The 13,337-nt window shown below is 39.5% G+C and overlaps 1 protein-coding gene across 1 annotated transcript in view; it reads right to left on the bottom strand.

Moving 5' to 3' along the window:
- MAP4 (microtubule associated protein 4) overlaps positions 1-13,337 on the bottom strand; it is a gene marked incomplete at both ends in the record, with an annotated part of 101,695 nt that overhangs the window by 47,874 nt on the left and 40,484 nt on the right. The window contains one exon of the mRNA XM_084247767.1: positions 1,531-1,653. Within this exon, the coding sequence (XP_084103893.1) occupies positions 1,531-1,653 (123 nt within the window). The remainder of the gene's footprint in view (positions 1-1,530; positions 1,654-13,337) is intronic.

The raw sequence follows: 13,337 nt of genomic DNA, 5'->3' as shown, positions 1-13,337 counted from the left end.
TGGCATGAATAAAGAGACTGAAAATATCAGGTAAGCTCTTTCCCTTCTCACAAAAAAAAAAAAAGAGCAAAGCAAGTAAGTCTAATGATAATTCTGCTAAGGAAGGCTCCTCAAAATTTAGCATACATTTGAATTATACTGAAGGCTTGTTAAAACAGAGATTTCTGGGCTCCCTGAAGGCTCCTGTAGCACCCTGTATTTCTAACTAGCTCCTTGATGGTGCTATGACTAATTCACTAAAGCACTTTGAATGTCAGAAACAGATATATAAAAGCCCAGGCCTTTAGAGAATGTTTATTCTGTGGCTCTGATGCAACTGCATCAACTCCTTCTAGTAAGAGATTTCAGAACTAAGGGAGACAATGGCACTAGGGTATGTGAACAAGCAAAAGACACAATAAGAAACTGTTGGGGGATGGAAGTGGCCTTATGCTGCATCTTCAGAACAGCAAGAGATCTGGAATATAAGGGAGATGATAAACATTCATTCTCCCAAGTTTTAACTTGGTTTGGGGTAACTATTGCTCGCTTTGCCTCTTATACTTCCACTGAAGGAAAACTGGATGCTTAAAACATCAATAAGATTAATGGCTGTAATATTTACACATAGAATAGGAGATTGCTAAACCACTTGTAAAAATGGATGGTTTCTACAAAGTTCATTGCTTTTTCACTGGGTGTCTATGACATGGCAACCCTGTGTACTCTAAAAAATCCAAAGATATACAAGGTTAGAGTTGAGATATTTACTAGAGCTCTGGGTATATTTTAGTTCAAGTCAAGGAAGGTCTTCAACTGATAAATATTTAAAAGTAGAAATAAGAACTGAGTGATTAGGGGACAGAGGAAAGATTTTTTCTCTATTTATATGCTCTCCTTTAGTGATCTCATCTAATCTTATACTTTAAAATTCAAGTGATATAATCATTAAATTATTATTTATCTTTTAAAAAAAGATTTATTTTTATTTATACATACAAGAATTGGGGTGTATGCCAGAGGTGTGGGGGGTGGGGAATTAAGGATTCACCAGAGACAAAGTAGGGAGCAAAACAGGTGGATCTACTGAAATAGACTGCTGAGCAGCAGGCCAGACAGGAGAGATCTGCTGTGCATGTGGGTTAGCTCTCCGGCTGGGGATAAACTCATGTCGCAGTGGCTGGAAATAAGATTTTAACCCCTGTGCCACCAGGGAGGCTCTAAATTACTATTTATTTAACTAATAATAATAACTCCTTTTTGAAGAATTAAGATTAAGGTGCTACTGATCATTTAGTCTCTAATGTACATGAGTTTCAGTTAATATATTCAAAACCGGTATGAAGGGAAAGAACTAGAGGGTCAAGTTCATCAAAAAAGGGTGAACAGAGAGGAAAAGGGCCAAATAAATGTTCATGGATATAATTATACCTTGGTTTTAAGTCACAGGCTATATTTAGGCTAAAATGCTTTATCTGAGGGGTAGTTGTGGCTTTCTCATGTTTATGTCATAGTTCACATAATAGCAGTCACAGGCAAGTCTGCACTCACCAGTCTGGATAGGATTTACCACTTGCTCAGGTTCAAAGCAAAAGTTTGTATTTTCTGGCCAGCCCTGGTTGTTCTGATATCCTTGGTAGGCCATTTTCTCTTCAAGGAATGCAGTTGGAGACCCTTAAAATAGAAACATGAAACAAAAGTTAAAAAGGTATGCAGTTTTCCCCTTTACTAGAGTTGAGTACAAAGTACTGAAGCTAGTAGAACTCAATTTTACCTAGCTAGTGCCTTTGAAGAAATTTTCTCTCAAAAAATATTTAAGAAAGAAGAAAATAAAGTACAGAAATACAAGGCTGTAATCAGGATAAAAATACTTAAGGAGGCATTCTGGTTATGGATGCACGGAAAGATCAGTGGTATTAATTCACAAAAAATGTAAAATTGGGCAAAACTGTCAAAAGCAATCATTCCAAGGCATTAGAATTTCAAAAAAGCCAAATCTAAGTAAATGGAAAAATATAACATGTTCACAAATTGGAGAGTCAGTATTGTTATTGACCCCGGAGAGATGTTAGAATAGGTCTGAGGCTATTTTAGAATCACAGTAATAAAACGTTTTCACGTAAGCATAATAAATCTGGGGACTTATTTTCCATTCCTGCAAGAATGGAACAGGTTAATATCTGTATCTCTAATTAAGATAATAATTTTTTAAAGATTTATTTTTATTTGTTTATTTTATTTATTTATACAAGCACTGGGTACAGTCAGAAGCACGGGAGGGTGAGAGAATTCACCAGAGCCAGAGCGGGGAGCAGAGCAGGCAGAAGGACTGAAGCACACTGCTGAGGGGAGCAGTGGGCGGCAGGAGAGGTCTGCGCGGCAGGAGAGGTCTGCGCGCCATGTGGGACCCTCCTCTGGTGGCCGGGGAGCAGCCGGGGATCTCGAACCGGCGCTGCAGAGGCTGCGGGCAGCTTCGCAACCCAGCGCTCTACCGCTGTGCCACCGGGGAAGCCTGATAATTTTTTTAATAATTAAAACATAGGCAAAATACCCAGTCCCTAAGAAACTTATCAAGGAGTTCACTGAAGGGTGAGTTAACATTGTAAATGTGAAAGCCTCCTGATCCTATGTGTCAAACAGAGCCTGTGGCACTGCCCTGTACACAATAAAAAAACTTCCTCAGCTTTAAGTTGTAAGAGAGGGAAGATACCAATTCTTCCAGAGAGAGAGTTTTTCCAAATTTTGGCAGTATTTATCAAAAGTGCCTTTATAGAGATGTTCCACATATAGCCACACCCTATGTCAATTTTATTTATCTTTTTTTTTTTTTGAGAACATAACAGGCAGATTTATTGAAACACACTGCTAAGAGAAGCAGTGGGCGAGGGCGAGACAGGAGAGGTCTGCTGCCATTATGTCAACTTTACATAAATGACCACAGTACAGAAGGTACTTATACTACTACAGAAGGTAAGTGTACCTCCTGTTACAGTATAACTTGGGGCCAAGGAGAAGAGAAAAGCTTAGCAATACAGTTCAGATTTGGAGTATACTACCAGAGAGAATGAAACGTCCTGTAACGTGGTCTTATATATTCATCTCTAAGCTCCTCCAGAGGTTTAATACATTATCTCTAGCTCCTCAAAGCAATCCTCCTTTGGATCTCTCCCAATATCCTTTTCCAGTCCCTCCATTAATTTTAAGAGAACCAACTATAAATGAAACAAGGAAGTCATCCAAAATGGACTGGGGTCAACTGGTTTAAATGTGTGGTTTGCTTTTCCATGGTATCTTGTGTACTCAACACTCTTTCAGCAGACACAGAGGGCCAATTTTTTGTGGACCACTTAGTTGTTTTTAAGACAATGCTGGATAACAAGTCTCAAGCAACAACAGAGTGAGGTATTTAGTAAAGTTCTCAGGAAAAAGACATGGTAGCCAGAGCTAATTACTGGTGATGGGCAACTCTGATTTAATAGAAGTATGATATATGAAATAATAAAAAAAATAGAGAGAGTGAGGCTCTTCATTTCATTTTTCCCCAGCCAAACATTCACTCTTTCAATATATTTTAGCCTCTTTTCCTAACTGCTGTTTATTGCTGGTATATATGACTTGGGTTATTCACATGGAACTCAAGAAAGGAAAAACAAGAAGCACCAGTAAGAGCTAGTTACCTTATTTTATTCTAAATTATTATTTTCTTACAAGCAATACTAGTACAGTTCATAATTTGCATATTACTAAAAACAATCCCCCCAAAACACTGAATGTGTGAGCCCTTCTATTTCATCCTTGGCTCTTATGTTTTCCCCCCTAGTGGCAACCTTAGAACTTTAGAATTAAAGATACATATACAGGATCATCCAGTTCAAAGCCCTAAAGTTTGTCCAGATCATCACTTATGTATATAAGAAGCTTACTATGCACCAGGCAATGTTCCAGGAATCAGAAATCCAACAGCAAACCAAGTGATGAAAGTCTTGCTCTCCTGGAGCTTTGATACTAATTACTTACACACTTGTGCTTGGTCACTATGAAAACAGACAAGTAAGTACTATTTTAATTGAGGGTTTAAAATATGCCCAACAATGCAAATCTTGGCAAGCCTGAGTTTTCACACCTAATACCTGCATTACCTACTTCATAAGGTTGAAGGAAAATAAATGAAAGTGTTTAAAATAGCATAAGAAACACTAATAGTCCTACAATAACTACTATGGATTAGGCAGAAAAAAGTTTATTTTTTAACAGCATTTTTCAGTGTTGCTACAGGAGTTTTCCAAAAGGCCCTTGAGGATATTAATCCATAATCACATATATTCTTGTAATATTTTTTCTTTTAATTATTTATGCATACAAGAACTGGGATGTAGGCCAGTGGTACGGGGGATGAGAGGATTCACCAGAGAGAGTGGGGAGCAGAACAGGCAGATCTACTGAAATACACTGCTGAGGGGAGCAGCAGGTGAGACAGAAGAGATTGACTGCACCATGTAGGTTAGCTCCCTGGCCAGGGATTGAACTTATGCTGCAGTGGCTGTTGACAGTTTGGTATTGCTGAGATTTCACCCCTTACACCACCAGGGAGGCCCTAGTAATCACATATTTTCTTGTAAGTCTTTTTAAGAAGTTTAAAAATTTTTAGAACTTTTAAATATTCTATGTTCATCATTGAAAAATTCATTATTGGGCCTATAGGCGAAACACTACATGATATGCACATCAAAGACATCTTTACAGACACATCACTCAAAGCAGTGATAGAGAAAGCAAAGATAAACAGCTGGGACTACATCAAATTAAAGAGCTTCTGCACAGCAAAAGAGACAATAACAAAAACAAAGAAAAACCCCACCGACTGGGAGAATATTTTGGCACACAACACTAATGATAAAGGACTGATCACAAAAATCTACAAAGAGCTGATGAGACTCCACAAAAACAAAGAAAATAATCCAGTCAAAAAATGGGCAGAAGAGCTAAAAAGAAACTTCTCTGAAGAGGAAATGCAGATGGCCAACAGGCATATGAAAAAATGTTCAACATCCCTTGTAATCAGGGAAATGCAAATCAAAACTACCATGAGATACCATCTCACACCAGTGAGAATGGCACATATTAAAAAAACTAGCAACAACAAATGTTGGCAAGGGTGTAGAGAAAAAGGAACTCTCCTGCACTGTTGGTGGGAGTGCAAACTGGTCCAACCACTATGGAGAGCTGTGTGGAGATTTCTGGACCTACTAAACATAGAGCTTCCATATGATCCAGCAATTCCACTCCTAGGTATTTACCCAAAGGACACAGAAACATCAATTCCAAAGAGCACCTGCACCCCTATGTTTATAGCAGCACTCTTTACAATAGCTAAGCTTTGGAAACAACCCAAATGCCCAAAAATAGATGACTGGATCAAGAAGATGTGCTACATATACACAATGGAATATTACGCAGCATTCCAAAAAGATGAACACATGCAAATTGCAGCAACATGGATGGTGCTGGAAGGGATCATGCTCAGCGAAATAAGCCAGAAAGAAAAAGAAAAATACCGGATAGTCTCACTCATAGCAGGAATCTAGAAAATTTAAGTAAGGGACCAGGAAAAAGAATAACTATAAGAAAGTGAAAATCAAAATCAACAAACAACTATGAACCAGAGACACTCTATGGGGGGTGGAGGGCAGGAGGGGAGGGATTGGGGTCAAAATAAGGGGGTCGCCATTGTATGGGGAATATAAAAATAAAATTTATAATAAAAAAAGGAAAGAAAAATTCATTATTTTACATGCATTACTCCTGTTTCTCCAATTCACTAATATGTTTCTTTAGAAAATAAAGACTGTGCTTTTACTTTGCCTCTTCATAATGCCTAACTCACTGCATGGCACAGAATAGCATTTAATAAATAAATTGCTATCAAAATTACCACAAGGTTATTATTTTGGACTGGATGATTCACACTGTATGCTGAGTTTTATGGAACGTCATTTACATTTAGTATAAAAAGCAGGGCCTTCCTGGTGACACGGGGGGTTAGGACTCAATCTATGAAGCTATCACCAGCTGCTGCAGCATGAGTTCGATCCCCGACTGGGGGGCGGCCCACGTGGCGCAGCAGACCTCTCCTGACTTGCCTGCTGCTCCCCTCAGCAGTGTGTTTCAGTCATTCTGCCTGTTCTGTTCCCCACTCCGTCTCTGATGAGTTCTCTCACCCCCACATTTCTGGCCTGCACCCCAGTTCTTCTACACAGAAACAAATAAATCTTAAAAAAAAAAAGGCATCAGGAATCTTAGAGTAATTTAAACAAAAGCTTATCTTTTCTAAAATAAATTTTAAAGACAGTCATTTTGTTTGCAATTTTCACCCTTTCGTTAAAAAGAAAAAAAAAACATTGTTAGACATGTGAGTACATTTCTTCACACATTCTGGAGAAAGAACACAATCTCTGATTTTAAGACGCAAAAAGGCCTCGGTTATCCTCCCTCCACAGTGGTGCTACATACAGGACAGCCTAGAGCAACTCTCAGGAGCAATGGTCAAAACAGTCAGCCTCTGGTCAACTGTATTATTAATGAGCATGTTTGATAGAAGCTCCCCAAATCCCCATTCAATGCTATGACCTAGATTTCCTTCTTAAAACTACACAATGGAAGTAAGCAAACCCCCTTGCAGGAACAGGCTTCAGAACAAATTTTGTGTTAATTGCAATGTACTCATAGAGTTAATTGCAGTAAAAGAATCGAAGTTCCAAATAAGAAGTAAACTTAAACAATGCAAAGGAAACAACCGTAGATACCTTGGTTTCCCATAAAAGTAGAATGGGAAAAACAGCATCAGTTTCTATTTTTGTGCAATTGAAGGAATTTAACAGAGAAGGCAAGTGGCTAAATAGTAAAAATATTAATCAAGTAGTATTATCTACATATTAATGCCAGACTAATTCTGTCGGTAAGATCCACTCCAACTTCAAGAAAGGCCAATTTATTATATAGCCCACATAAATACAAGCTCTTTGGGATCCTTAATAATCCTGTCAAAAGATTTATTGAGGTATAACTGACATTCATTAGCTAGTGAAGGTCTACAGCACAAGAAAATGAATATATTTGTCACCTCTAAAAGTTTCCTCATTTTAAGCATGAAAAGTTATGCTGATACCAAATGGCTTAAGAACTGATACCTGAGGAATATTCAGTGACACTCTCCCTCTATCTGGAAAATCGGTGAGATGACAAAGTAGCACAACAAGAATAGGTTGAAGTAGAAGACCAGACACCAGATCCAGCTCTTTGGAGAGAACTTGGTTAAGTCATTTTATTCCTTTGATCATTAGCATTCTCATCTATATCATGAAAGGATTATATAATATTAGTATCTGGTCTCTAAGCTTTCTTCCAATTCTAAAAGTCTATTAGTCCACATCCCTATATACCACACTAGGCTTAAATGTAATTTTCACTCTTCTAGCCTCTTCCTGCAGTCCTTCAACTCATCCCATCCCACCCCAGTCCCAGTGAAGGCTTCACTACATTTTTGTGCTAGAAATAGCTATCTGAGAAAGGACAAAATGCATAATAAAACATTTTATTGAGGGCCATGTTGTATGGTGACGTTTAAATTATTTGGAAATAGGAGAGGCTGGCAAGAGGGTTTCACAAAAAAGGTAGAGGTTAATCTCTAAGTATGATCTCTTCAACTACTGGTGACACTATAAATAACACTTATGAGACCGTCTTACTTATTATTACAAAGATAAAATTGACTGGGAAAATAATGTGTACATCTATACATATATTATAAACTGACAGAGAAATTATGGTAAAATGTTACCAATTGGTAATTTAGAAAAATCATAAAAGTTAACTATGTTTTAACCTATCAGTATTTGAAAACACCAGTAATGAAGTTCTCCTGCAGAAATGAGATAACTTTGGGTTAACAGTTTCTTGTTGGTTCATTGTAAAATAAACCAGCAAGCCCGTCTTGGAAATATCCCAAAAGACCAAACAGTACACTTGTTTTGCTTCAAGGAGAAATTCTGCAGAATCCTTGCTAGACTGGGTGCCGGTAAGGGTGCCTCCATGAGGCTATAAAACATACACTAAGTAAACTACTTAGCCAGCAGTAAGTAGTTCAGATGTAAATACTACTGTTTTCAGTTGTTCCTTCTATCTCGCATGACACTTAATTTTCTATCATACTGAATGTATACGGTTCCTATAAAACCATGTCTCTACACTACTTCCTTTCTCCTTCTCCAAAGAGGTTATATATACTCCTCTCCAGCATCCTCCAACCCAGTTATCTCTTACTTTACAGAAAACAAACTGCCCTTTGTTCTACCACAAACTAACCTACCAGAGTCCATCATTTCTTTCATTGTATGATCCTCCCCCTTTATCTTTTTATTTTGGGAAAAATAAACTAGAGAACATAAGAAATACATGTCTTTCTCCTCTCCAAGGGGCATGTCATTATGCAAGAATGCCCCTATCATCTTTCTTGCCATCTGGTCCTTAGTCACCTAGACTTGCTTTTTTATTTCTTCTATCCTCACTTCTTGTTACAAGTACAATTAAATCTCTAGCATCTCTAAAATACATATAAAATCCAAACTGCACTAAAGAAAAAGACATAAATATCCTCTATAGGGCCTCCCCTAGTGGCACAGGCGGTGGAGTGCAGCGCTGTGAAGCTGTCCGCAGCCTCTGCAGTGCTGGTTGGATCCCGGCCAGCCGGGGAGGGTCCAACATGGGGTGGCAGACCTCTCCTGTCTCGCCCACTGTTCCCCTCAGCAGTGTACTTCATCAGTCTGCCTCTTCTGTTCCCCACTCTGTCTCTGGTGAATCCTCTCACCATCCCGCGCATCTAGCCTGTACCCCAGTTCTTGTATAAATAAATAAATCTTAAAAAAAAAAAAACCTTAAAAAAGAAATCCCCTATAGAAAAATCTATGGGTTAAAAGAAATTTAGATTCTAATTTGAACAAATCAGCTATTGAGAAAGCAAAAAATGAGATAATGAGAACACTGGTGAACTGTACACTAACCATATATATGATACTATGAATTTGTTTTTGTGAATGGTACTGAAATTATGTTTGAAAGTAATAATTTTTTTAGGGTTACACTGATATAAAGATGGGAAGTCTGGGATTTGTGTCCACAAAACTATCTAGTGTTGGGTGTAGGAAGTACATGGGGATGGATGAAATTGATTGCCCATGAAAAAAAATTAAACAACCTACTAAAAAATCTGTGTCTATTCTGACTCTTAACATTAACATGTCCAAATTACTCCTTGGTTTAAAACTCTATAATGTTGGGCCTCCCCGGTGGCGCAGCGGTTGAGCACTGGGCTGCAAAGCTGCCCACAGCCTCTGCAGCACCGGTTCTATCCCTGGCTGCCGACGAGGGTCCCATATGGTGCGCAGACCTCTCCTGCCATGCCCAATGCTCCCCTCAGCAGTGTCCTCCGTCTGTCTGGCTGTTCTCCTCCCCGCTCTGGCTCTGGTGAATTCTCTCACCCACCCACAATTCTGACTGTACCCAGTGCTTGTATAAATAAATAAATCTTAAAAAATAAAAAAAACTCTTTAATGTTTCCCCATAACCAACAGATTACACAAACATATCATACAAGTTTCTGTATAAATCAATCTTAAAAAATGTTTCAACATTATTAATCATCTAGTCACTTGGAATACCAAACCATTCCTGACCATGTCCCTCTATAATTTTACATAAGCTGCTTGATCCATCTAGACTACTTTACTTAGCCTCCCCTATATTGTTTGCCTCCCCAAGGCTTACTCATGCTTTCAGGATCACCCCTCTAAGAAATATTTGTATGTACTGCTTCTCTTAAACACAGGGATATCTTTCCTCAGTGATTTCATGACAAGTGAGACTTACGAATTTAAATACTTAAACACCTGAATATAAGATTTAGCTCAGCCCCTCTCTGATTAACCATTTGAGAACAAGGATTGTGCCATCCCATTCAGTGTTCCCAGCACCATATGCGTGACACTTCAATGGTGTCCAATAAATAGTTGAATAATCAAATGATTACAATTTGAGGAAAATTCATCTGGCAATAAAGATATTAGTACTTGTAAGGTCGGTGCAGGGGGTCTAGTGAGTTCCCCAGGCTGCAGGTCAAAGAGGGGCCTTGAAACGGCAGAGAGAATTCCACCTTTGCCTCAGCTCTGGAACCAGAGGCCTCCACCCAACACAAACAGGACCTGATAGTGATCAACCAGAAACCACAAAAAAAAAACCAACTTCAGTTCTGCATACCCAGTTTCCCGCCTAACCTTTCCTCACCCTATAAAAGGACATCTCCCCCCACAATGGATGCAACTTCTCCGACCCCCGTGGGGGTTGGCGAACCTCGTGGCAGGGGTGCAATAAAGTTTCCTGCCTGTGAGAAACTTGACCTGGCTCTTCTATTTACTGCGCAGATCCTTTCAGTACTCTGGTATGTAAAGATACAACCTATAAACTAAGATTCTATTTTTTACAACACCTGTGTTCCATTTAATTTTTTTTTTTTATAGAGGCATGTTTTTCTTTATTTGTTTGCTTGTTTGTTTGTTTTGTTTATACATGCACTGGGTACAGTCAGAAGCGCGGGAGGGTGAGAGAATTCACCAGAGCCAGAGCGGGGAGCAGAGCAGGCAGAAGGACCGAAGTACACTGCTGAGGGGAGCAGCGGGCGGCAGGAGAGGTCTGCGCGCCATGTGGGACCCTCCTCCGGTGGCCGGGGAGCAGCCGGGGATTGAACCGGCGCCGCAGAGGCCGCGGGCAGCTTCGCAACCCAGCGCTCTACCGCTGCGCCACCGGGGAGGCCCCCATTTAATTTTTTTAAAAGATTTTTATTTATTTATGCATACAAGAATTGGGGTGCAGACAGAGGTGTGGGGAGTGAGAGGATTCAGCAGAGACAGAGTGGGGAGCACAACAGGCAGAACTATTGAAATACACTTCTAGGGAAGCAGCAGGCAAGACGGGAGAGGTCTGCTGCACCATGTGGGTTAGCTCCTCGGCCGGGGATCGAACTCATGCTGCAACGGCTGGAGATAGCTCGATAGTGTTGAGACTTTAACCATGTGCCACCAGGGAGGCCTGTGTTCCATTTAATTTTATTCAAATATTTTTGCTAATATTAAAATATTATTCAAATATTTTGAATATTTTTATTCAAATATTTTTAAAATATTTTTGCTAATATTAAAATATCAAATATTTTTGCTAATATTAAAATGTCATGATTAGAGCATAATTTACTTTTTCTAAATGTTCAGGACACTTTTTTTTTTAAAGATTTATTTTTATTATACAAGAATCAGGGTACAGGCCAGATGTGCAGGAGGGCGAGAGGATTCACCAGCGACAGAGCGGGGAGCAGAACAGGCAGACTGGCAAAATACACTGCTGAGGGGAGCCGCGGGCAAGACAGGAGAGGTCTGCTCACCACGTGGGTTGCTCTGAGGCCAGCGGGGATCAAACCGGCGCTTTAGAGGCTGCAGACAGCTTCACCGCGCGGCACTCAACCACCTGCGCCACGAGGGAGGCCCAAAATGTTCAGGAAGCTTAATAAAAGTAAACAATCCAGGCAAAAAATGGGCAGAAGAGCTAAGAAGACACTTCTCCAAAGAGGAAATGAAAATGGCCAAAAGGTAAATGAAAAAAAGTTCAACATCACTTGTAATCAGGGAAGTGCAAATCAAAACCACAATGAGGGCCTTCCTGGTGGCACAAGTTTTCTAAGTTAGAACATTAACTGGGAAAAAATGGAACCATGATATATGGAGTGGAGACACCTGGTTGCATCCATATGAAACTAACCATCTTATTCTCCCCCCACCCCATCACACACACCCCCTTAGAGAGAGCTTCATTTACTAGTGAAGGAATATGCCCCTTGGTGACTGAGAATACTAGCCTTCCTGATTGAAAACAATGAGAAAATTTTACCTGGGACACATGCTCATTTTCCTCAAGGTCAATCTGTTCCCCCTAAACCAGTAACTAGGGTAAATCTCAGTATGCTCTAGGGCAGGGTTTGGCGAGCTACAATTCATGGTTCACACCTTTCTTGCCACCTGTTTTTTTAAATGGCCTCCAATCCAAGGGGTGATTTTTACATTAAAAAAAAAATGTGTATAGGGCCTCTATGGTGGCCCAAGGGGTCAAGACGCAACCTATGGAGCTATCTGCAGCCACTGCAGCAGGAGTTCAATCCCTGGCTAGCCAAGAAGAAACCCACATGGCACAGCAGACATCCTCTGACTTGCCCGCTGCTCCCCTCAGCAGTATATTTCAGTCAATCCACCTGTTCTGTTTCTCACTCTGTCTCTGGTGAATCCTCTAACCCCTGCACATCTCTGGCCTGTACCCCAGTTCTTGTATGCATAAATAAATAAATAATCTTTTTTAAAAATGTGAATATATGTAATGAAATTATGCTTAGCCAATAGTATAAACTTGTTAACATCAATCACTTTTTTTAAAAAGCCACTTACCTTCTTTTCTTCCAGTAAGTCTCCCTCCAGGAGATAATTATAGATTTTCTGGCTGATCTGCATTCCTTAAATTGCAATTCTTTGGCCCCAAATAATCCCTGCTTTGTTTTTTTAATGGCCTCCTAAACTTAACACAATAAAAAAAATCTACACTGACACATCATTATCACCTAAACTCCATAAGGTTTTTGACATTTTAAATGGCTGGGAAAAAGTATAACGCAGGAAAATTATGTGAAATTCACATTCCAATGTTTATAAACTTTTATTGAGAAATAGTCATACTCATTTATTTATATATTGTCTGAGGCTGCTTTTGTGCTACAACAGCAGAGTTTAGTTATTTGTGACAGAGACCATATAGTCTGTAAAACCTAATTATATCTGGCCCTTTACAGATAAAAATTTGTCTACCAAAATCCAGGGATACAGATACACATTATGAGGGAAATAGCTGTCACACCAAAAAATGGCAGGACTCTGATAACAGTATGTTTGCAGAAATCTGGGGAACATGTAGATGAAGGATATGCTAATGATGTCCAACCACGGAAATAGGATATAATTCTACATGGCTCTTAATTTATTGATATGGGATCACCTACTAGACATTCCAAGATTAATGTGTTAGCTTATACAACTGGAAGTGGCTCCAATACCTCACTCGGTTGACTGAAATTTAGACTCAATAGTGACCTACATTTAGTGAAATAAAACTGCCCAAGTTTTCCTGGCAACATGTAAAGGAGGGCAATCCAAAGGCTTAGGGAGAAAAACATTGGATAAATGTTTATCTGTGACCTATGCTGCCTGAGAAGGCCC

Source organism: Talpa europaea (assembly GCF_964194135.1).
Source record: "Talpa europaea genome assembly, chromosome: 11".
Classification (NCBI taxonomy): domain Eukaryota; kingdom Metazoa; phylum Chordata; class Mammalia; order Eulipotyphla; family Talpidae; genus Talpa; species Talpa europaea.
This window is presented reverse-complemented; position numbering and strand designations above follow the sequence as displayed.